Source organism: Clinocottus analis, unplaced genomic scaffold (assembly GCF_023055335.1).
Source record: "Clinocottus analis isolate CAN_PGR_092001 unplaced genomic scaffold, fCliAna1.0.p SCAF_14, whole genome shotgun sequence".
Taxonomy (NCBI): Eukaryota; Metazoa; Chordata; class Actinopteri; order Perciformes; family Cottidae; genus Clinocottus; species Clinocottus analis.
In genome coordinates, this window is record NW_027175865.1 from 15,141,188 (window position 1) to 15,166,163 (window position 24,976).

Consider the following 24,976-nt stretch of genomic DNA (forward strand, 5'->3'; position numbering starts at 1 on the left):
CAATAATCTGAATCTTAGTTTTTAGCAACATGACGTACTGAGGTCGTTCTTCCCAAATCACCTTCAGCACCTGTTGGATCTTGAGTTGTTCGCCATTGTCGTTAAAGCTCACAGTGTACTTTTAGCTTTGTTTTAATTTAAATCCTGAAGTTCAACCAGACTCTGCATGATGTTTCTCTTGCGACAACAAATGAATCTGGACCCGTTGATGCTGCACTGTCGTAAAAAATCACGTGGACTAATGGTGACGTTGAAATCTCTTTTCTCTTCCCAGCCTGAGAACCTGCTGGTGGCCAACAGCGCCAGCGGCCAGCCGACGGTCAAGCTCACAGACTTTGGCGACGCCGTCCAGCTCAACAGCCTCCACTACGTTCACCCTCTGCTGGGCAGCCCCGAGTTCGCCTCGCCGGAGTTGGTCCTCGGCGAGCCCGTGTCGCTGACCTCTGACCTGTGGAGCCTGGGCGTGGTGACCTACGTGCTGCTGAGCGGCGCCTCCCCCTTCCTCGACGAGAGCGCCGAGGAGACCTGCCTGAACATCTGCCGGCTAGACTTCAGCTTCCCCAGGGATTACTTCCAGGGCGTCGGCCAAGCGGCCCGGGATTTCATCTGCCTGCTCCTGAGGACCGACCCGACCCGGAGGCCTCCGGCCGGGCTCTGCCTCCAGGAGCCGTGGCTGCAGGCCGGGCCGAGCGACGGCCGGGCCAGAGCCGAGGGCTGCCTGGACACCGCCCGCCTCATCTCCTTCATAGACCGGAGGAAACATCAGACTGACGCTCGGGCCATCGGAGGAGTCAGGAGCTTCATCCAGAGCCGCCTGCAGCCCCAAGTTTGAAAGGAAAGGACGCACGAGTCCGATCCCTGCTTTACGGTCGGGGGCCGCAGGTTCCTCTGGAATTGAGCATCTCGATGGAGAAATAATGAATGCTGATCTTATCCTCTTTCACAGAATGTTTAATTTACTAAAAGTCCTGTAGTCCTTCCACCAATAAAAGTGAGGCCCGCTGAGGGTCTGCAGCCAATCGGAGGCCGAGAGAACGGAGTTCTCACCAATCACGTAAAGTAACGGATGCCCTCGTCTACTGCTGCTTGCTGGTTTCACCTCTGAACGAATTTTGTAGTTAAGTTAAAAAGAAAGAAAGAAAAAAAACATGAAGTAATTTATTTTCCTTTCGCGAGAGTCAAAGCTGATCAGAAGAGCCGATCGATCGACCGGGAGCAAACTCAGTGTCGTTGCTCTTTTACACTAAAACTGTAACTCAAAGACTTTTGAGAAGCCCCGCCCCCTTTCTTACAGAAATAATGTACACAAAGGAAAAGTACTGTCGACGTTTCCAAGAGAAAAAAAGAATTATAGAAAATGCTCATCAGTCGAAAGTTGCTTCTTTGGACTCAGTCGACACCACGGAGACGGTGACGGTGGGTTTCTCGACTTTCTTCAGACATTTGTACGTCCGATCAGAGCTTTTTGATGGCTGCGCTTATATAATGTACCTAATCTAAGATACCATGATGACCATGTCGCGGATAACGATGCTGCACTGTCCAATCCGAGAGGGAAACGATAGACGTCTGTCGTTTTGCTTTTTCCTAGAACAAACTTGTGCTGCGCGGATATGAGATGTTTAAGCCTTACCTTGTATATAGACGTCGGCCTTCTTCCTCCTCACATTCACAGTTGGACTCCCGCTTCCTGACGGCGGGAGGGTGAGACCGTCGGACGCCCCTCCGCGGCAAAAAACGGCGATTTGCCAATCAGACGGGAGCGAATGTGGAGGCAGACGAGGACGAATTTACTGTAAATGCACTCATTGTATGTTATGTTTGATTATCATGTGCAATGTTGCGGCTTTAACATTTTATGCAACTATTTATGAAGACATCTGTTGTATCTGTAATAAATCTAGAGAAAAGCATGTACTTGGTACTGCAAGCACTGCTGGTAGTTTGTGTTCATTTGGATCCCTCGAGGGTCACGACCTCCAGGGCCACGGCAGAGGTCAACGCGCTGCCATCGTCACGGTTTAATCAAATTATTTAACACGTTTTGAGCGGTTTGCCTCGGTAGTATTGGGACACCAAAGTTGCTCTAGCTTTATAGTACTTAATAAATAATGTTTTATCGGCACAGTGTTTCATGTGGAACGATCGTTTACTCAAATTAAACACAATTGGTTTATTTAGGCTCTCGAGCTTTTCTTTAAAAGGCAGGAAGTTAAAGAGTTTGATGGGACATTTTCCGGTGCATCATTTTACTAAATGGTGTTCTAACTTCATGTACTTGTTGCCAAAATGTTTTTTCCCCAGAAATTATTTTCCTTATTTAAACAAGAAGAAAGAACTACCCTGAAACGGTGACTAAATAATGTTTTTTATATATATATATTTTTTCCCCTTGGACATTAAAACCAGACGTTGCGTTGGTAAAACCACTTTACTACACATTGACATCAATATGATGTTAAACTTATTCTACCAGGAACAGAGATCAGTCCTGTTACCTTTTTTATTTATTTTAAAGGTGCGCAGGCCATTAAACAAGGACGCTGGGACTGGATACCTCAGTTTAGGGTCTTTTTGTTCTCATTGTCTTTTTTTGTTATGTTTGTGTCCAGTTTGCATTTGTTTCATAAATGACATGTTTTTATGTTTTTTATCTTTGCATGTATATTTCTTTGTACAGATCATATACATTTTTCTTGTAAATATTCATCATTTTACCATCAGTTATTTGAAAATTAAACATAATGAACACATGTATCCTGCTTGACATTTTATTTAAGTAGTGAATGATTGATTTGTTTTATTTGAACATTTTATACATAATTGCAACTAACATAATTATTGCATGAACATTCATTTGTTTTAAGAACTTAAATTTTTCTGGTACTCTACACAGACCATGATTTATTTCTTTTGCCAATATTTAGCATATTCGAGTTTAAAAATTGAAATATGGCTATATTTAGATGAACTCAAACATGATTGATGTTGATTTCTTACATTTGTAATTAAAGAATGTGGGAAAAAATATTCTATAGTAAAAAGTTATAAAAAAGTCAGTACAGTACTGTCAAAACTTTGACGTTTTTTTTATGTTTTGTAGTTATTCTTGAATGCTTTTCTACTGACACACAAGGTCTGCAATGCAACGCTTACACTGGTTCCTTCATTAAAGCAGTGGTTCTCGAATGAGGTACTTGAAACCACCCCAGGGTGGACCGAGGATTTAAATATTACAAATGATCATAAATAAAAGAATCCTTTACTAAATAAAATAATATCAGTGCACATTCTTAAAGTGCATTGGATACGTTCAATATTAAATCAGACAGTGACGGCACACAGCTGTAAACCATCGTTTCTTCACTGGTTCGGGGGAACTTGATGGGTTACTTCACTGAAACGAGGTTGAGAACCACGGCCTGAAGCGCGACGGCCAGCGAGCGCTTCACTCAGCTGCCGTCGGACCCGTCGTGGAGTCGGTGACCGGAGACAGAACCGAGTCCTCCAGACGAGAACATCTTCAGTGAGTAACACAGAACCACGGCAGCCATGTTTGGTTTATAGCAATGTTGTCTTTTATTCTAATTTCCAATAAACAGAGAATATATCAGTCCCTTATTTGTACAAAAATACCTGAACAGGATACAATGTAGATCCAGGAGCCGTACAGACAGATTGAAGCAAAGCACAGTGGGGCTTTCTGAAAAAAAACCAAAAAAAAACGGTTTATTTGCTCTTTAATTCTTTCCCTGAAATGTCTATTTGACTTCAGCCTATATTGATCTCAACCCAACAATAAAAACATCCAACACTAAGGTCAGTTTCACTTGCACCTCCACTGTGAGTCACTTGTGTGCGACGTTGACCTGATATGAGGATTTACTTCCAGGAGGTTTCACAGCTCCAGCAGAACTGTGAATGAACGCAGCGGCGTGGACGGATGGCGACATAGGACTTGATACTGCTCACAAACAAGAGGCACCCGGTGCAAGAATAGGCTTAGTGAAGAAAATAATAGAAAATTAAAAAATAATTTTGTTATGCACCTTAAAAATCAGAGTAAATGGAAACTATGAAATGCACTGCCCTCTTGAGCTAAGGAGTATAAGTTCACTACTTGTGATGAAAGATGTACGAAAGCTGCTAAGAATATCCCCTCGGCTTACGCGTCAGTGTGTGCGTGTGTAGGAGTGTGTGTGTGTGTGTGTTTTCGGTAAAAAAAAAACAGTGGTGTGTGTGGTTAATATCCAAATATTTGCTTTAAGACATGACAGAGGGGATATTCAAAATATGTGGTTTTAAAACAAAATGGCATCAGGACAGCTCGTCAGCTTACACACAACTGATGTTCAGAAATTTGCCACATGCCAAAAATCCAGTTTGATCTCTTAAAAAAGAAGCTTAATTTAATACTGTATATACTGTGGTGTGGTGTGGTGTGTGTGTATATATATATATATATATATATATATATATATATATATATATATATATATATATATATATATATATATATATATATATATATATATATATATATATATATATATATATATATAGTTTTGTGGCAAACCAAAGAAAATACACAAAACAAAGTCAATATACACACAATCAAATAATGGAGAAAACAAAGGACTAAATAAATCATTCTTCATTTTACACGGAGTTATGAGCAAAAACATAACACCCCATACATAGTGATCTGTGACCTAGGTACAGTGTTAGATCTACGTCTTCCATAGTTTCACATACTTAGAAAACAAATGATACTGTATACTGGTATATTCATATACTTGGGCTTGTGTATGGGATTGCATTGTAGCACAGTGATTAAAAATGGAGGGAGGAGGTGGAGTGGACGGTGACCCGTCGCCGTGTGGCTTCGCGGCCCCTTTCTGACAGACAGGAACGAACCTCTACTGAAGACTGGGAACGCTGGGAGACCGCCAGCCGACCTCCCGTCTCCTCTACAACCTCGGCTTAGCTTGACTTTACCCAACCGACAAGCAACCATCCTCTTACTGTCGCTAAAAAAAAAAGGCAAGTTATGATGATAACCAGCAGACTAAGCAATCCTGAATAATGAATTTAACAGTCTGACCATCCACACACACACACACACACACACACACACACACACATTCACCACAGGGCCATAGCTTACAGGCTGGACACAGGTGGGAAAGGGGGGCTGGGGATTCAAGCATTATCCAATCCCTGGAGCGAGTCTGCCCTGGCTGACTACAAAAGGCCTGATTGGTGGAGCGCAGAGCTGATGAGTCATTCAAGTCACGTGATTGGTCGACTGATGGCGGCAGTGTAATTGAGGGGTCGATGACAGTACTCGGAGAGGGCTCAGGTAGCCGGTCGGATGACGGAGAGTCCGGCACAGGACGGAGAGGAGGTGCAGGTGAGGCCAAGCAGACAGTTTGTCACATGTCCGCTGGTCACATGACATCAGGAGTGGGCCCTAGAAATAGACTGTTGGTGCTCGATACGGATAAAGAATCCACCGAAATAACTCGATAGCAACTAGTATCCAAACTTCTCCCGTCACTCCTGCACTCGATCCTTTCTGTGCCCAGATCTCGTCCATGATCACCCAACAGGATTACATTTAGTCCAGAAGAACGAAACCTCAGACGACATGTTGAAGCCACTTAGTATTCGTCGTGTTGAATCGTACAAATAACACCGTTACGATAGATCTGTTTAGTGATCAAGTGTCACATGTTTTTTTTAACGGACCCACTTCGCCTCGTCTCCTGTTTCACTTCATCTCCCAGAATGCTTTTCTACAGCCACCAGAAACAGGTACGACCGTGCTGTTCTCAATGAAACGTCGACCTCTAGCCACAGAAATTTAGCTAGTTAGCGGAATTATAAAAGGCTGCTAGCTATTGATTGTTAGCGAATTTGTTGATTTTTTAATTTTTTTTTTAATTGATCGGTGAATCATTTGCGATATATAAAAAACCTCAGAAAATTGTAAAAGAAAAATGTCCATTTCAATTTCCTCGATACCAAAGTGATGTCTTTAAATTCTTTTGTCTGAACCACACAGTCTGCAAGATAGTCAGTTTACTAAAACGCAAGACGAGGAAACGCATCAAAAGCTCAGATTCGAGGAGATAAAAATCATCTTTTCGTTTTGCATTTTGGCTTAAAAACAAATGAGCAATTATGCAGATAGTTGCCAATTAATTTTCTGTTGGCTAATCAATGAATCACTTCAGCTGTAAAGTACTTGATCAGCCCCTTGCTGACAACATGCCTGATGGCTACGAGGCCTTCTGGTCTCAGAGGCTACCGCTGGAGAGGACTTCCTCTGCCTCGACTGTCATGAATGTCTGCTTTGTTCCATTATTGCAAAATGGCATTTCAAGAAAGACGTCTAAACTGTGCGATTACGGGGACTGACCCCACAACCTGATGGTCGTCCCTCATGCTAGCAAGCTCCCATGTAGGTGCTGTATAAACGATAAATACGGCACCCAAAGAGAAGATAGGGCCAGGAATGCCAGTTTGCATTACCGGCAGCTGTTTTAATGAATTGTTTTTACATGTTGGTTAATATACTTATTTGCTTTCTTGTGAAGCTTTCGATGAGTGGGTCGATACCAGTTTCTTTAGTGTTTCTGACACGTTGAGAGAAAGGACCCCGAGCCACAAACATCCCAATAAAAGAGTCTTTCCATCGGGGTTAGCTTAGCGTAATAGTCGGGCCACCAATACCTTCGGTGGGTGTCTCTGCTGTAGCCAGCTAGCGCTGTTGCTGCTAGCTCTCCACTAGCCCCCCGCTAGTAGTAGCAGCAGCAGCGGGGAGCTAGCAGCAGCGCTGGCTGGCTACAGCGGAGACACCCACCGGAGGTAGGAGCGGCTTGTAACCCGACTTGTACGTGGTTTAGGAAGCTAAGCAATGAGCTAAGAGTGGCATCGACCTCCCATCTCACTCCACAAGAAAAAGAATATTCGCAAACATGTGAAACCCTTCATTGAACATAATCTTTGACACTATTGATGTGACTCCATCTTCTTTAAATCTGAAATGTGTTACTGTATGTGCATTATATTATAGCTTCGATTTCATACACAAGGCTCACAATTTTCACTTAAGGCGAGTGAATCTCATTCCAACTGTGTGTTGACGCACAATCAACTGAGTTCACTATTCAAGTAATTTGATTTCATTTCTACATTAAAAACAAACAAAAATAAAAACCTTATGGGAGTGCTTTTGTTGATTTGTCTTTTTTCTGGCGAGGGAACAGTGGTCAGAATCCAAACATGACAGCTCCAACCCATCAATATCAAATCAATCATTAAAATGTGCAAGCAGTGAGCTCAGAACAGACTTAGGGAAATAAAATGACATTCAAAGACAAATTCACCAACAGATTTAACCCTTTCAATTAAAAAAAAAAGAACAAAAAAAAGGTAGAAGCTTGGGGGTGGTCTCACGTTTCAGGAGGGTATGTAAGTCTTCCTCCTCTTCCTCATTGTCTTCAGACGCACGTTAGTTTGTTTTTTTAACCAAAGCGCGGGCGTGTTGGTTCAAGCCGCACGGAGGTCAAACATGTCCCCAGACCTTCCTGAAAGGCGCTGCCTGAGCGGCCCTAACTCTCTCTGCTCCCACGCCACTGTAATCCAATCACAACTGCTGGAAATTCACACGCATGCTCTTCAGACGGGAGGAGGAGGAGGACGAACGGAAAGCAGGCAGCTTCATTTAGCTAGAGATAGCTGTCTGTCCGCCCGGGAGTGCAAAACTAGTTCTGCATTAAATCAACAGTAATAAAAACAGCATTAAAATGACATCAAGTAATCAACTCTACAGGAGAGGCTTGTTACGGCCTCCCTGATGAACATTCCTCCGTCCTTTCAGCAAACTCTCGCCGCTGCTCCGAGCTACTTCTCTTTTTTCCTCTCCTGAGCTCCGGTGGAGGACGAGAGGCCGGTTCGGGGGTTGCATCGGGGGAAGGGGGGAGGGATTAGGAGGCAGGACACGGCGGAGAGGAAGCATCGAGTCCGCTCGGGGGGGGGGGGGGTCGCATCGCGGCGGGGGCGTCAGCTTATCCAGACTGGACTGCACAGGTTGAGGAAAGCTCCTGGATCGGGTTTGATAAGACCCAGGGAGCTTCCCGTCCATCCCTGATGATCGATGAGGAAGTCAGAGGGTGGTGTTGGGCGGTCACCGCAGCTTATCAGGCCTGGAGGAGGGAGGCAGGTTGGGAGGGTTTGAAGGTTGAGGGGCTCTGAGGGGCGGGATCCATCCCAGAGGCCCTCCTGCTGAACAGACCCGCGGCCTCTCTCCCTCGGGGTCGAAACGGCCATGACAAAACACGAGAGTGTCCACGACAACACCGGGCGACAACAGCGGTAAGGCGGAGAAAAGCACTGGCGCATCGGGGGGGGGGGGGAGGAATCAAACCACCATCGCAGGCTCCTGCCCGGTTGTTCACGTCCCCCAAAGACTTGACTTTAACATCTCTCCATCTCCTCGACCTCATCGCGTCGGTGAGGGAGGGGAAGGTGGAGGGGATGGGGCGGGCGGGATCTGAGGGTGAGAGAGGTGTGCAAAAAAAGGGGTTGGAGTCGTCGGGGGGTGTTGGGGGAGGGAGGGGGGAGGTGGAGTGTCACAAGGCCACGGCGGTGCAGGGGTGTTTGAGCTTGCAGGGCAGCACTCCTCTGTTGAGCTGGTAAAACTCCACCAGGTGGATCAAGTCGGTGAACTTGGTGGCGCCGTCGTCGAGGCTGAAGAACACCTGGCCGTCCTCTTCACACTTTAGACGGAGGAGAGAGAGGACAGTCAAGCCTCACACGACAATAGGAGAGGAGTACTTTCATGTCAACGATGAAGGAAAACACATCATACATGGAAACATTCTCGTCAACAGGTGTGTAGTCTGGCACTGCGTGTCCTTCTGCTTAAATATCTCAACTATTGAAATATTGTCCAGACATTCACGATCCCCTGACTTTGGTGATCCCTCTGACGTCCAGCAGGCCCAAACCTCCTGCGAGCATGCCGTAACTCCAGCAAAAACAAGCTCTCCATTGTAATTTGGGTGAACTGGCCCTTTAAAAGGCATTTCAAGTTGATTTCTGTACTGTAACAAAATAAATTCAAACAGATGGCTGCCTGGGAAGAAGGAAACCCTTGTTTTTAAATCTTAAAAAAGGCACGGCATGCTTCGGGAAAAAAAAAAAAAAAACAAGCTTGTTGCTGACTTGAAGTCCGTGGCACAGGACAGATGTTTCTTTATACTTTGAGATTAAGCTGCATCTCACAGCATTTAGGTGGACCTGCTCCACATTTGCAGGGCCAGATATGTTTCTCTTCTTCTTCTGAGACGATGAGTTGTACTACTTGAGCTACAGCATGAAATGTAAAAACTGGTTGTGTCAGCACTATTCTGATTGGTGCATTTTTCTAGCTCTGCCTCTCTGCTCCGTACATATTTCCTGATTGTGTCGTGTCATGTGACTGACCGGTAGGATCTGGAAGTGCTTGATCTTCTGGTGGTGGCACAAGGTGAGCACGAACGCCTTGGGATTACTCTGACTGTCCCGCAACAGGAATAATCTGGCACACAGAAGAGTAGAGAGAGAACAATGATCAAACTGCGACATGAATTATGGATCGAGACTTTAACTTTGATGGGTTTTATAATATTACATTTCAAATGTTTAACGATAAGCTACTGCACGAGCTGAAGAAGTTGTGACTCTTTTGAGAACCGTAATCCACCAAAAAGCTGTTTTTACACACCAACCTCTAAAATCTAAGCTGTTCTTGGCAGCAGTGATGTCTTTATTTTTTTTTTTTTACATTATTTATTCATTTTCCCAACGCTTTCTACTGCATTTATCACATCCAACCACATCTGCCAACCTTTTCACACTCATACAGCTCAACTTAAAACGTAACCGTGTTCTTACCCGTCTACTTGACCTTGCTGAATGATCATTTTGTGGGCTTCCTCTCTCATGATGCGACCATGAAACCATATCTGTGTCCTGTGGATCACTAAAAGAAAGACACCTTTCACTTAATCGCTGAACATCAGTATCTTCACCAGCCCAAATAATCACTTTCCCGCTGGACAAACGACCACTAACATTACGTTTTGAAGGAATAAGAGCTGATCGTAGCGGAGTAGTCCGAGGTGTTCATCCGCTCGGCTGTGACGCAAATGGGAGTCCAAGTTGTTGGTAGCGCGCTAAATGTAAAGAAATTCACTCAAAATGTTCCTGATGTTCAGTGGCCGTGACCTTTGACCTCCAAAATACAATCAGGTCACCCTTGAGTCCTGCTGGACGTCTGCGCTAAGAGCTTAAGAAATTCCCTCGTGCGTTACTGAGATATCACGTTCAGGAGAACGGAGCATCGATTCATTTTGGTGTGGAAAAGGGTTTGAAAGTGTTGATGTTTAATCTGTTCGCGGTCTGAGGTGAGAGTACCTGTGCTCACAGAGGACGGGTGCAGGGGGCTGGAGCTGCCCAGGACATTCATACGCTGGCTCCGTTTCTGCGTGGAGGAAAGGGCACACGGGCAACAAAATTAAACTAAATGCCTTTAAATAACGACACACTGAAATATGCTGGACCCAAACAACTTGTTTGATTCATTACAGTTCACAACGAAGAAAAAAGAGTTAGCAGCTGCTTTCGCCTCGTCAGAGCCGTGAGCTCAGTAACAAATAAGTGCTGCACTATTTACTTAGAAAAGTGACGCAAGGGGAAGAATAATTAGTTTGAATAGAAAAAAGGCTTCTGCACAACCACATTGGCTAAACCAAGAGAGAGTTAAGGATACAACGGCCTTTTTAAACATGGTAAGAAACTTGTCTTCGTATTAATCACGTCGAACAACCAGAGCTCAAGTCAGCTCATGTTTGGCTTTTCTTTCCCTCCCCGAGCTTCATCCCCCTCCTCACCCTCCAGGTCTGCCCCTCCTCCAGGGCGGCGCTCTGGGCCTCAACGGGGTTGTCGATGACGCGGCCGGTCCGCCCGGAGAAGTCCATCGCGACCAGAGAGTTCTCAGATACGCTCCGCTGTGAGGTGACGTGGCGGGTTGAGGAGTGGGGGGGAGGGGTACCGATGGAGAGAGAGAGAGAGAGAGAGAGAGAGAGAGAGAGAAGGGGGGAGAGGCAAGGGTCAGAGGTCAAACAAGCCAGACACACTCACTGAGGCATGACAAATCCTGTCTGCACACAGACCCACTTCAGTCAATCTGCAAAAAGCACAAGCCTCTCCTGCTCAAATTATTCTGATTTTCCTCTTATTAATTACTGAAGTTCGTCTGTACTTATCATAATGTGCACGATTTAGAAGCATATCATTATCTTTAAAGAGCCCCAGTACAAACAGATTTTACACCTTTCTGATACGATTCATTTATGGATCGCAGACCTAAACAACCAGATGTTGAACTGCTCCTGAGGTGATTAGCTTCAGAGAAACGAGTACGCAGGTTTCTGTTGGCTGCGTGTGCAAACACGAGCGTTACGAAGGTGACTACGGTTCTATGAATCCTGGATCAGGAAGGATGAAATAAAACACACGTGTCTGAGTAATATTTAACATTTACTCCTTTAAATAACTCTGGGAAAAGATGTTATGTGTCGGATGTACTGTATGATATAGACTGCTGTTTGTTTGACGGAGCAGTGTGAACCTAATCTGGATTATAAACCTTTCACTATGTTTTTGTCATCTGACTAACAAAAAGTCGACAGCAGCAACGATTGTCAGGATGAAAACCATTGAACGTAAACGTGATCTGTCCCTTCGTGTTTCCTGTTTGAAAGGAGCGAGGCATGAAAAGGGGACGCAAAGTGATTCCAATTCACTATTGTCTATTTAATCTGGATCAGAGTGGATCAGTCGCGGGCGGGTTGGGGCCTGAGGTTGAACTCGCGGTGATGTCAGAGAGCAGATACTCACCACGGGGGCCGAGAACGGCGAGAGGTTGGACTTCCTCTGCTGGGGAACGTTGTAGCTCTGGTACAGCAGGATCCCGTACTGCGAGGACACAAGAGAACGTGCGTTCAGAGGAAAAAAATGTAATTATTAAAGTGATTTTTAACTGGTGACGAAACACTCTCACATCACACCGATGACCTACATAAGCAAAGGAGACCATCGGCGCGAAGACTATTTATAGATACTGTAGTTGTTCTTGAAGCCCGTCATCGGTGCGGCCGGGTGGCACTCCAGGCGAGGCCGGGCCCGTGTGAAGGGAAGAGAGGAACGAGGGAACCAGAACCAGGACGGACCAGCGCCAGAGCCCCTTCAGAAAACCTCTCATTTCACTGTGAAAAGAGGTTTTCTGAAGGGACTCTGGCGCTCGGATTCACGCCCGTTTCTGTCCACAGGGGCCGCCAGAATCAACACAAAAGTTCCTCGTAGTAACTTTACGCAACTACTCGGTTCGGGTTTCAGTTTCCGTCAACGCTCTCTGAACAGCCTGGGATTGAAGCGCGAAGACAACACGTGAAACAGTGAAAGGAAAGTACTTTGAGCAGTCGGAAGGCCGTCATCCAGCAGGTCCGGCTCTGCTCGTCCTCGGCACACAGCATCTTCAGCTCCTTGCAGTCGCTCCTCACTTTGCTGGGCTGCGAACCAAACGAAGTGGACAGATTGGGACGTGAATGAAGGAGACGCTCATCCTGACCGTGAACAACTAAAAGGCCTCTTTTGTGGTTTCTGGCACGCTAACGTGTGGCGTGCTCTGCAGAGCAAGACGTGAACAACGCCGTCATGTATTGCAACTCAGGTTGTGTACTTACAACGTGCAACAACTGGTGAAGCACTTTGTATCAAATGAGTAGTACATTACATGCGATCACATGCATAACAACTGTAATTCAGCAGGTTGATAACACACAATTAGCCAGCATAGTTTCATGTTATGATCCAATTTAAAACCAGATTATGGAATTTTGTAGTAACGACTATGGAATAATAGTAAAAGATAAAACAGTAGCGCTGTATTAGAGTAACGGTAACGATGCTAAAGTTAGCACGCTCGCGCTAATGTCAGCTAGACGTTAATATAAAGTCCGCCATCATTAGCAAATCAGCAGCTGATGAACCTTTAATGTATTAAAATGAACGAGGGTGCATTTTACCGCTCATAAACTCAACTTTTCATTTGCAAAATAAGGAATGTGTTATTTTTATGAAATATGCAAGAAGTGGCACGTCGCGCTTTTAGCATTCACACTCAACAAATGACGTTGTGAGCGTTTAATCGACGCTTAAAACAACACACGGCATCGCAGACTCTCTGCTTCCTCTCCGTCAGTAACGAGGACGTTAGACTCTCTGCTTCCTCTCCGTCAGTAACGAGGACGTTAGACTCTCTGCTTCCTCTCCGTCAGTAACGAGGACGTTAGACTCTCTGCTTCCTCTCCGTCAGTAACGAGGACGTTAGACTCTCTGCTTCCTCTCCGAAAAAACCCTACCGATAAATTAATTCATGTCGCCATAGCAACAATGCAGCCACCCCCGTCAGCCAGAGTAAAATCCCTCCTCACCCAATCCTGCACCGTCACCCCCGCTGACAGCATCTGACACACCGGGTGTCTGGTGAGTGTGAGTGTGAGTGTGAGTGTGTGTGTGTGTGTGTGTGTGTGTGTGTGTGAGGGGGTTAGGCGGGCCAGATTCCCTGTACCATCCTGGCTTATCCCAGTGGGCTTATCCCAGATCAGCAGGTGACCCACCACAGATTACTCTTGGAGTGGGAGTGTATGTTCGAACCCCCCGCTGGGCGGTTTTAACCCTTGTGTCCTCTGACACACACACACACACACACACACACACACACACACACACACACACACACACACACACCGTGAAGAAGGGAAGCAGGTGCATCTGTTGAGAAGCGGTTTTACAGAGGATCATGTCGCCGTCTTCCTCCCCTGATGAGTGGACGATGTCAGTGTTGAAATAAAAGTACCGCCCGACCTCCGCAAACTAGAACTGAACCAACCGGCTGGTGAGCGCGTGTTAGTTTTGGCAGTTTACTGAGTTTTATTTATTTATTTTAGGAACTGTGCATCCTGATAGTTCTTCAATTTTACTGCAGTACCCGAGGGATGTAGTGTGTTTCCCCGTTTGAGAAACACACTACATGGTATTTTTTCTTCTTACAAATCGGTTTGAGGGAATCTTAAAGCACTAAAATCTCATTTTTGGTGGAAAAAAAAGGTGTAATTATCACATCCAACCTGGCAGATGAACGACAATCTGGTATTGGATTAAAATCCGTTCCTCAGGTCGCAGCGTTCTCTGGTGCGTTACCTTAATGCAGAACTGGTAATCTGTGGGAGCGTTGTGGAGTTTTCTGCCTGCGATGATGGTGAAGATGTTGCTGTCCTCCAAATCCGACAGCAGCTGCAGGTGACGGGGCTCCTGTTAGTTTGTGGGGAGGCAGACGGAAAGGGACGTCAACAACAACAACAACATCCAGAGAATGCAGAGGAATTATACAGAGTTACAGGCCGCTTTAAACCTGCATTGCTTTTGTTTCTTTTGCTTCAGGTGATTATAAACCATGATCATCGAGTCCTGCTTCATACAGAATCCACACAGCAGTAATGGGTCACCTTGGATGTTCCTTTCGTAGAGTAGTAGAGACCGGAGCGCCGCAGGAACATGTAGAGTTTCTTCCAGGACCTGCGGCCGGGCTCCTTCACGTACAGATAGCCCTGGATCTCCGGACAGCTGCTGGAGTTCAGGAAGTTCTGCCAAAACACACAAGCAGCATCTTTTGGGAACGCTGCGGCAGGGGAACTGAATGTACACAACACGCATGTTTGTGTTTCATGATGGAAACCGCATGTTCTGACATGATTGTGTTTAGAGATCGCAGTGGAATGAAAGAGGCAGAGTTTTTCAGTCTACACTCCCAAAATGTTAGCAGCAGCAACACTGGATGAAACTTTGTGTGTGTGTGTGTGTGTGTGTGTGTGTGTGTGTGTGTGTGTGTGTGTGTGTGTGTGTGTGTGTGTCCCTTCACTGAGTCGTCCCCTCACCTGTAAGAGCTGTGACTGAGGGATTGAGCCATCAGACTCCTGACACCAAGCCACCATCTGCTCTGGAAAAAAGTTCTGGAAAAACACACAGAGGCCGACAATGAATGAGAATATATATATATATATATATATATATATATATATATATATATATATATATATATATATATATATATATATATATATATATATATATATATAAATAAGAGAGAGACACACTAGAAACCACTTAGTGCATATGCAAGCTCAGAGTGGGATAGTGTTTCTCTTTGCAGAATACGTCCCTCTTTCTTTCTGTGTGAGATGAGCAAAGGAGAGAGAGAGAGAGAGAGAGAGAGAGAGAGAGAGAGAGAGAGAGAGAGAGAGAGAGAGAGAGAGAGAGAGAGAGAGAGAGACACAGACAGACAGACAGACAGACAGACAGACAGACAGACAGAGAGAGAGAGAGAGAGAGACAGAGAGAGAGAGAGAGAGAGAGACAGAGAGAGAGAGAGAGAGAGAGACACAGACAGACAGACAGACAGACAGAGACAGAGAGAGAGAGAGAGAGAGAGAGACAGAGAGAGAGAGATCCAGTCTGGGAGTAGATGCAGTATGATCTCACCCGCTGATGTAATCCCCTTTAGCCAGCAGCGCTACTCTTAGCGTGATTGACAGGCCGCGGACAGCACTCTGGTGTTTTACTGTGCTCATTACCACAGAGCTGAGGTCACCTGCTGGCTCTGACACTCACCTAAATCACCACGGCAGTAATGTCACCGTACACCCGGTGAGCACGCAACAGCAGAGCCCCGTGCTGAGTCCACATCAGCTAAAGATGCCACGCAGACCGGCCAGCGCTGACTCGCCGCCGGCTGTCAGAGGCAGGTCTGCGTGCTCACAATGATGGACTGCTTTACTTTTTATATTTCATAAAAACAGACTTCGAATGAGTGCAGAAGTGGAATGAGCTTCAGCGTCAACGTCACCCAACATGAATTCACTCGGAGACGACACAAAGAAAAGTTTTGTGTATGAAGTTTGACCGGTTTGGGATGAGGGATGAATTGTGTTGAGTTCATTGTGGAATTGAGCAGTCAGCATTACTAAAAAACCTCAACAAGTGCCATGAAATTTAGTACAAAAATGTATGTTTTTTGTCGGTGACCTTTTGTTCAGCCCTTCAGATAATTCACATTGCTTAAATAGTTGCAAAACATTGTGCTTTGTGCTAAATGCTAAACGTTAGCATGCTGACACACCCAACACAGATGGCGAACGCGGTTATCATCACGGCTGCGAAACAGTTTGGCTCCTGACAAACAAGCTAGCTGCTAGCTAGCCCGGAGCGTTACGCAATAAGCTAGCTTAGCTTCCAGGGGATCTTTGTTTGTCTCTGGAAGACGGACGACAAAACACATTATTTGAACAAGATTGTCCTTTACTTTCCTTAGATGATTACGTGCAGTTGTTTGGCTTTGAAAGACGAAGCGGCCCACGAGAGAAACACTCGTGGCGCGTTTGTGCAAAAGTCGACGATAATGTAGTGAATGTATGACTAATAACTTACCAAAATAAAGCCATCAACCTCAGTGTTTAGGGCTTATCAAATGATACCATGCCAACACACTGATCTATAATAGTAGACTGTTAGTAATAAGCATTTTTCGCATCATCATGTGTTACACGTATTGCCATCTTCAGCTCCAATCCCATATTATCAAGGCAAATGGTCTGAACCGCTGCCGTGTGGGTGCTAAACTGAAGCTTCCTCTTGGTCGATTAGTCAACTAATCGGTCGTTTTGGTCGTCGTCTACCGAGATCAGTTATTTTATTCATCTGTCTTTATACATTTTTCATGCTAAATAAGTAATTTCTGCAAAACGACTGAGCACAATTCTTTGTTTTACAGATTCAATCGACTACTCGATCGGTCGGTGTTACTAAACGACATCTTTATTTAGTCAAGGACAGAACGAGAGAATGACTTTTTGTGTGATGCAAGAGACTCACCAGGGGGTTCCTGAAGAATTCATATTTGGCATAGTTCTTCCTGAAGAGGAATTTACTGTCGCTGCTCATGGAGGCTTGAACCTGAACCACCCGCTCGTGGTCCTCCAGGCATCTCTCTGCAAGAGGACGAGACGTGTTAGACCCTTCGACTGGGATGTCTTGTCCTCTGCTTGAGTAAAAAAATGAATTCAATAAACAACAAAAAACACATTTTATTGCCATTGTAAGTGTGTTTTCACCGTTCATGGTTCTTTTCTTCTTTCGGGGTTGATCTGCAGCATAACAAGCAGCTCTCATGCATTCATTTCCTGTCTCTCTTCATGTTTCTCTTCTCTTTGTAACATTGAAAGCATATTCTGAGATGTCCTTGTCACCAGAGGACCTTGTTTACTGTAAACTGTTTCTGAACAGTGTCCTCTAGCAGCAGGAAAACACAACAACCTTTTGAAGTGCTCGGACAATTGAAAATCAGTTTCTTTTATCCTTATTTAAAAGTGGAAGATGCTATAAACTGGAAATAATTATTCCTTTTTATGCAGAAGAAAAAGAGCTTACTACCTTTTCTAAGACTCCTAAATCTCCATGATGATAATTCACATTATTTTATAGTTCTTTATTATGTCTTATGATAATAGAAATTAGTTACACACCACCAGTTATATTGTATTCAATGACACAGCAAGAAAAAGAAAAAGAAATCGCCTGTTACTAGGAGACGAGCGAGGGAGTAAGAGGTTAAATGAGGAGGGGCAGTGAAAAGAAGAAGCAGAGCGAGGCAGGGAGGAGGTGAAGGTGTAGAGGAGTGAGATGGAGATGGAGGGAGGGAGGGAGGGAGGGAGGGAGAGGGGAGGTGAGGGCATTGCAGGAAGATGATGTCATGTATTTAGGCTGATTGCTGAGAGCAGCGAAGCCATAAGCAAAGTACAAGCCACAGACAAACACACAACCGAACATTAAGCGCTCACACAGGCCTAACCTGCTCCCTGTGCACCGCAGAGGCACAATTACTTTCTCTGTGTGTGTGTGTGTGTGTGTGTGTGTGTCTCTTTCTTGAAGTTGAGGGCATATGATCTCAGAGAGAGGCCGCTTAGAAATAGATAGTGACAGGATGTTCTAGTTCTGCATGGACACACACACACACACACACACACACACACACACACACACACACACACACACACACACACACACACACACACACACACACACACACACGCAAAATGATAGCAACCAGGATTTAGCTCGTCCAGATTAACTCACAAAGCCTTGTTTTATTGAAACAAATACACACACACACACACACACACACACACACTCTAATTCATGTGTTTTGGTAAGACTTTGGACACTTTTCTTGCTGCTCGAGTACTCTGGCTGCAGTCTGTGGGGCTGTCGGATATCTTTTAGAGCGAGTATGTGTTGGTGCGTGTCTGCCTGTGTGCGCTGGCTGCATGCAGCGGTATTTCCTGTGGAGGGTTAAGGAGCGACTCATTGGCTAGAAAGGCGAGGGGCTCGTCCGACGGAGAGGCGCGATTGGCTCCTTGCATCTCTGGTATGACGCTTTAGTCCAGCCCCCCCTACTCAACATCTCCCTCTCTTATTCTCTCTCCCTTCATCTCTCTCTCTCTCTCCCTCCCTCTCGCTCTCCTCACCTCACATTCCATCTCTCCAGTGCACTTTTTTCCAGAAACGCAGATCAAGCAGCAAAAGCACAAAGCGATCCTTTGACTCTAAAAATATGACTCTGGAGTAGGAAAGCCTCACCGAGGACAAAGACAGACCCGAGGGGGGGGGGGAAAAAGAAAGAATAAAAGACATAAATAAAGCTTCAAACTGAGACGCAGCGAAAGTGAAGCGGTATGAGTCTTGTGTTGAGTTTTCTGCTCTTGTCTTTTCCCCCTCTGCAAATTATCGGGAAGGAACAGGTGTGTGGGCAGAACATGGAAACGCTTTATCCTACGACCAGCACAGCTCCCTCCCCGAGCCGTATAGAAGGCATACAAGCACTCGTGCCACGCTCAAGTGAACACACACACTGAGGGTACAAACAAGAGAGTATCCCCAACCATGCAGGGACACACAAAAGGGGTTTAGACACACACACACACTTATACTGACATATTCTATTAAAAACCCACGAGAGACAAACAAAACAGGAATGTAGTGGACGATCGACCCTCCATAATTAATTTCAACCGTCGTTTAATTTCCATTTGGCTTTTATGCTCTCTCTCGTGGCTGATTCACGTCATCAAAGAAAGACACCGCCTTCAACAGAATAAGAGAAAAAGTTAAATAAATATAGCCGCCAATGCCACAAATGTTGGCTCAAATTAGTGGTGAATCACTTCAAACTGCAATTTAAAAGCTTATGATAATAGAAATTACATGAAACAAGACACAAAGCCGGTGATAGGCGAGGGCCGGAGGGCTCGGTACGGAAAATTAAGTCACCTTTTCATGAGCGGTTACATGGTTGCATATCAGCCATGCAGACACAGAGCTGCACAAAGTAGTATCAAAAGTAGAATATATTTCCATTCCTGCCGAAAGGAGCACGCGTAGAGATATGAGTGTGCCAAATATATGCTTGGGTACACACACACACACACACACACACCATGTACTGCATACATACACACACACACGCTCCTTACCAAGGCCGAGGATGGGGTGGTGCTCCACCAGTGTCCAGGCGTTGTCGTCCACACAGTGGCTCTTGTAGACCAGGAGCTGACACACATCTCTGGCCGTCATGTCTGCAGGGATCTCCACCACTTTGCCGGCTCCATCCTCGCTCCACACCTTCACTATCTGCAAACACATGGGGGATGATTGTGAGAATATGCATTAACATTTTGATAAACGCAGTGAGGGCCAGGCTGTTGAAAGTCTAATAAGAGTCAGGAGACCAGACGCGGTCTGAGCCACTTTTGGGAATTTGGATCCAGAGATTTTAAAAAAAGAAGGGAGAAAGGAACAAGTCAGAGGCTGCATTTACCTCCATGAGCAGATGCTTTGTCAAGTCCACTCCTAAAAAGTCCTGTTCACATTATTCTACCACTCCGACATGAGAACAGCTTTAAAAAATAAAAAAAAAAGAAGAAAAAAAGGATGACGTCCAGGAAAGGTCGGCCAGCCCATGTGCTCTCAGTTCAACCCTTTAGTACACAGCTCAACCAAACTCACTCATACGCACAGTCACAAATACACACACACACAATCTGCTCGCGCACAAACCACAATGAAACATTTTTTACGTCACATGCAAATATATCCAGGGGAAAGAAAAAAAAACATACATTTGAGCTCGGAGAGAGAAATTAAACTTTGTGTTTGTTGTTGAAAATGTGACCGCTGGGAGCAGCGAATGAGTGCAGCTGAAAGCCGCAGTACACCTCCTATTGTTGCGCCATTTTGAACCATTTGCCCAAAGCGACATTTAAACCAGTGTAATTGTGTATCTCCGAGTGCGTTGCTGCACAGACTAGCTACTTCACACCACTGTACGAGCAGATTGACTAACACACACACACACACACACACACTACAGGTAATTTGCTCCCACATGCATCCAAACACACACACACACACACACACACACACACACACACACTCAGAGTAATATAAGCAAATGAACATGGGAAAGTGGCTGCAAACCGCAAAGACGACTCTGATATATGGCAGATAACAAGAGAGAAATCGCGTGCGTGGGTATGTTTGTGTGTGTGTGTGTGTGTGTGTGTGTGTGTGTGTGTGTGTGTGTGTGTGTGTGTGTGTGTGTGTGTGTGTGTGTGTGTGTGTGTATCCTCACACACCCACATACATCTTCTGTTCACACTGCCCTGCACGTCACACAAATCCAACGGGGAACAACTGTTGAAAATTACATGAAACAAGACACAAAGCGAGTGATAGGCGAGGGCCGGAGGGCTCGGGGGGCGGCGGCTGGAGTCGGGCTCGGTACGGAAAATTAAGTCGAACAATGGAACTGCAAAGTGGAACAACACAAAACACCAAAAAACAACAGCAACGGTGGCCTAGAAATGACACAAAACACCAGCGAGGCGTCGCGAAGAGAGACTCCGAATGCAATGAGAAACAACGTCACAGCGCTCTCTGCCCCTGCAAAGCCAGAAGACCTTCCTCTCTCCCCTCACGCCCCCGTATGAAAAAAAGTGATTTCATGACGCAGGAGTTTTGTTTGAGAAAAGTTTCAGAAACATTGAGAAGGAGGGGAAAAAATGCCAACGGTCTCCATCGCTGCAAACTGATAACCACACACACACACACGGGCACACACACACACACACACGCACGCACACACACACACACAGCTGCCGACGGACATCCAGAAAAGACGGGAACGCGCACACGAGTCTCTTACCTCCACAGCCTGAAAGAGGCAACAGTCTGGAGAGCAGGATGGCATTTTCACACTGAGACGCTCTCCAGTGACACAGAGAGACAGAGGGAGAGAGGAGGAGGAGGAAGAGGAGGAGGAGGGAGGAGGGGGGAGGAGGAGGGAAGGAAGTCAGGAAGAGAGGGAGGGAGGGACAGATTGCCGAGGAGAATGCAAGAGAGGTAAGAGGGAAGAAGGGGGAGGAGGGAGGAAGTGACAGAGGAAGGACGAGAGAGAAAGAGCGAACGAGAGACAGCCTGCCCCTTCTTCTCGTGCTGGGCAGCATAAAGGCTGAGCCGCGAGGAGTGGTATGAGCCACTGCTCCTCTCCTCCCTCCCTCCCTCCCTCCCTCCCTCCCTCCCTCCCCCTCCTCACACTGGATTAACCCAGTGTGAGGATTTTTCAAACGGTGAGCTGCTACCTGTCACGTACTCTACACTCTTGTGCTCAGGGCTGCGTTCAAATCCCCTCATCCCCCCCTTCCAAAAAAGATCCCCGTCAGCTCCTTTTACCAATGGCGCCGCACCAGAAGAAGCAGTCTCTCTGCCTAAAACACACCCACAACCCCCCCTCCACACACACACACACACACACACACACACACACATGCACGTGGATAGAGGGAAACAAGCCCAAACTACTTATCCAATCACTGAACACTCACACATCGCTTATTCTTATGCATCCTCTGACATTTCATCTGAGCTGCCTGGCGGTTTTACTTTCTACCCCCTCCCTCTTATCCTCTTTCTCTTCCTCCTCCTCCTCCTCGTCCTCGTCCTTCTCCTCCTCCTCGGCTGTATGTGAAATACTATGCGAGAGTGTTGGGACCAGAGCAACATGTGTAACACACACTGGCGGCGTCGAGGTCTGCAAAGAAGGCGGTTGAAAGAAAACGGTGGGGCGATTCGATCTGGAGCAGAGGAGATGGTTGCTCAGCAAATCTACCCAGAGAGAGAGAGAGAGAGAGAGAGCAAGAGAGAGAGAGATTGGGAGATAAAGAAAACGAAGGGAGGGAGGGAGAGAAGGAGAGAGAGGAATAGAGAAAGAGCTATGGAGGAATGTCAGTAATGCAATACTGAGTCATAATAAGGCTCATGTGTAGCACAGGCCAAACCCAGCTGGCCCCTAATACAGTGTGCATGAGAACTATGACTGACACACACACACACACACACACACACACACACACACACACACACACACACACACACACACACGCGCACACACACACACCTATGACAACTAAGCTCAGGCAGTTTTTTTTCTACAGCTCCACTTTTTTTCCTCCCATCTCACGCTAAGGTTTGGCAGCCATCTGGGCAGCAGCGTAACGCTCTTACTGAGTGCATGTTCGCGTGTGTGAGGGTAACGAATGTTCATGTATGCGATGAGAAATGAGAAAGAAAGGTTGGACTTACGGGGGCGATAACAAGCTCACTTTCCCTCGCTCAGTTCTCGCATTTCTTTCGAATTTCTTCTGATTCCATAGTTTGTCTACTTGCGATTTAACTTTCAAACAACTGCTCGACCTGCAAGGTCCTGCAAATCCTCGGCTTTTATCCTTATTTTTATTATCAGGTTTTATCTTTACATGATGAAAGTTAACTCACCTTGGCTTGGTCCTCCCCCTTCTGTCTTACCCTCCCCCACATCCGTCTTTTTCTCTCCACCAGAGGCGTGTGAGGGGGGATATGTACAGGGTTATTGCTCTCCTACGCTGCTTATCACACACACACACACACGTAAAGCGGGCTTGCTGCCACGGTATATTGGATTGACGGGTCATGGACAGACACCTGCATGCCTATAAACAAAGACGTACACACAGAGGCACAGTATGAACGGGGTCAGAGGTCAAACACAATAATCTGTGCCAGGGTCAGGCCCACTTGACCAAGAGGTTTATGGGCCCCTAAACCTATCAGGCTATACGCAAACACACAACGAATGCACACACTCATACAAGCTCACACACACGCTAACACACACACACACACACACACACACGTTGTTTTAAGCCAGAGCAGATCTATTCCACAGTAATACGAGTCGCTGATTGTAAAAGCAATCTTGATTGGTCGGAGTGGAGGGGCGAGCGTAGTGACGGCCACTATCTTTTTGCTCTATTGTACGACTGATGCATTCTGGGATGTTTGATTGGTTCTTTCACCGTTGTGGCAAAAGGTGTAAAACCGACCTGGAAGAAAAATGGGAAAATAAAAAGTGGCTCTAATGCTGCACTTACATGGAATGAAGCGTGAAGCAGGATATCATTTTAGTGGAATAAAGAAGACGGTACAATTACTTATTATTAAAAAATGTCATAGTTTCCTAATTTATATTGTTTATTTGTTGTTCTTGTTTTTTAAACTGTGTTGCACTTTATTATTATTAACTTTATGTTGGACAGAAGAGAAACTACTTTCAATCTTCTGTATGTTTGCACAATAAAACTGACTTTAATAGGTGACGCAGGCGGAGAACACCGGCTACAATAACGGGGAACGGCGCCGCTGTCCAAAGTTAAAATAACCTGTTGGTCTGACTATCGATATCGGCTGGTTTCAACAATGATGGGTGGAAAAAAACCTGGACGCAGGCGGAAATTCAACCGAGGAGCTCCGTCGTTGTCCGCTCTATGTTGCATGAATGGCCGTTATGTGCCACCTGGTGATTTCTAGTTGTATTATATTTGTCATCGTTTATCTAAAAACATGTATTAATGTTGCTTTAATGTAACAAGTTGTACACAAATATGCACACTTCGAGAATGCATCTTTTTGACATTGTGTTGTAGCTTTTCATGTTGCAGCACTGTATTTATATTGCCTTCATACGTTTGTTGTGTATGATTATTATCATTTGTTGGATGCAACACACCTATGTTAATAAGTTAATTAAATCTACAATAAACTCTATTCTGATTCCAAACTTTTTTACTTCATAAATACAATTTAAAAAAAAGGTTTTCTATGACTAATATATTAAATTAACAGCCAATTCTTAGAGGGTCCTGTGAGAAATGATCATGCCAGCAGCTCCAAACCTCCATATGATAGCTGTCTGTCTGCTGGAGGCTTTCACTAATGTCAGCATCTCCATGCTGGTTGGTGGAGACTTCCCACTCTGGTCTATTACAGCGTCAGCTGTCTTTCATGTCTGTGAGCGTTCAGGTTTCAAGCCAGACGTCGCTGATTAGCTCTGCAGACAGGCCAAACTCAATTTCACCTCATTGGAGCGCCACCACAAAGACTCAGTGAGCGGCTCACCTCCCTACCACCCAACACTGTATCTAGTCTCCAACACACACACACACACACACACACACACACACACACACACACACACACACACACACACACACACACACACACACACACACACACACACAGACTTCTACTAAGCGAGTGTCGGTCAATCCAATGAAGCTTAATAAAAACCCCATTTCGACCGGTCAGATATCAAAATGACGTAAATAAACTGTGGTGAAACAATAGTGAGGTCATTGAGCGAGACATCATTGGTCTT

General features: G+C 45.6%; 2 protein-coding genes across 5 annotated transcripts in view; one reads left to right on the plus strand and one right to left on the minus strand.

Annotated features, from left to right (window-relative positions):
- Positions 1 to 1,930, plus strand: part of LOC137784714 (triple functional domain protein-like) — a 72,049-nt gene extending 70,119 nt beyond the window's left edge. For both annotated transcript variants that reach the window (XM_068575585.1, XM_068575586.1), the window contains exon 63: positions 275 to 1,930. In XM_068575585.1, the coding sequence (XP_068431686.1) occupies positions 275 to 832 (558 nt within the window). In that variant the 3' untranslated portion in view covers positions 833 to 1,930. The remainder of the gene's footprint in view (positions 1 to 274) is intronic.
- Positions 1,931 to 6,886: 4,956 nt separating this feature from the next.
- The window catches only part of LOC137785137 (growth factor receptor-bound protein 10-like), a 37,661-nt gene continuing 19,571 nt past the window's right edge, over positions 6,887 to 24,976 (minus strand). Inside the window, exons 1-13 of one of the 3 annotated variants that reach the window (XM_068576200.1) lie at positions 22,110 to 22,158; positions 19,701 to 19,857; positions 17,044 to 17,159; positions 15,051 to 15,125; positions 14,622 to 14,759; positions 14,317 to 14,427; positions 12,525 to 12,623; positions 11,953 to 12,030; positions 10,944 to 11,060; positions 10,468 to 10,534; positions 9,946 to 10,033; positions 9,496 to 9,589; positions 6,887 to 8,786 (exon numbers count right to left, since the gene is read on the minus strand). In XM_068576200.1, the coding sequence (XP_068432301.1) occupies positions 8,640 to 8,786; positions 9,496 to 9,589; positions 9,946 to 10,033; positions 10,468 to 10,534; positions 10,944 to 11,060; positions 11,953 to 12,030; positions 12,525 to 12,623; positions 14,317 to 14,427; positions 14,622 to 14,759; positions 15,051 to 15,125; positions 17,044 to 17,159; positions 19,701 to 19,857; positions 22,110 to 22,145 (1,323 nt within the window). In that variant the 5' untranslated portion in view covers positions 22,146 to 22,158 and the 3' untranslated portion in view covers positions 6,887 to 8,639. Of the gene's footprint in view, positions 8,787 to 9,495; positions 9,590 to 9,945; positions 10,034 to 10,467; positions 10,535 to 10,943; positions 11,061 to 11,952; positions 12,031 to 12,524; positions 12,624 to 14,316; positions 14,428 to 14,621; positions 14,760 to 15,050; positions 15,126 to 17,043; positions 17,160 to 19,700; positions 19,858 to 21,430; positions 21,503 to 22,109; positions 22,159 to 24,976 lie in introns of those variants that run through there. The other 2 variants (XM_068576199.1, XM_068576198.1) reach the window with 2 other exon arrangements.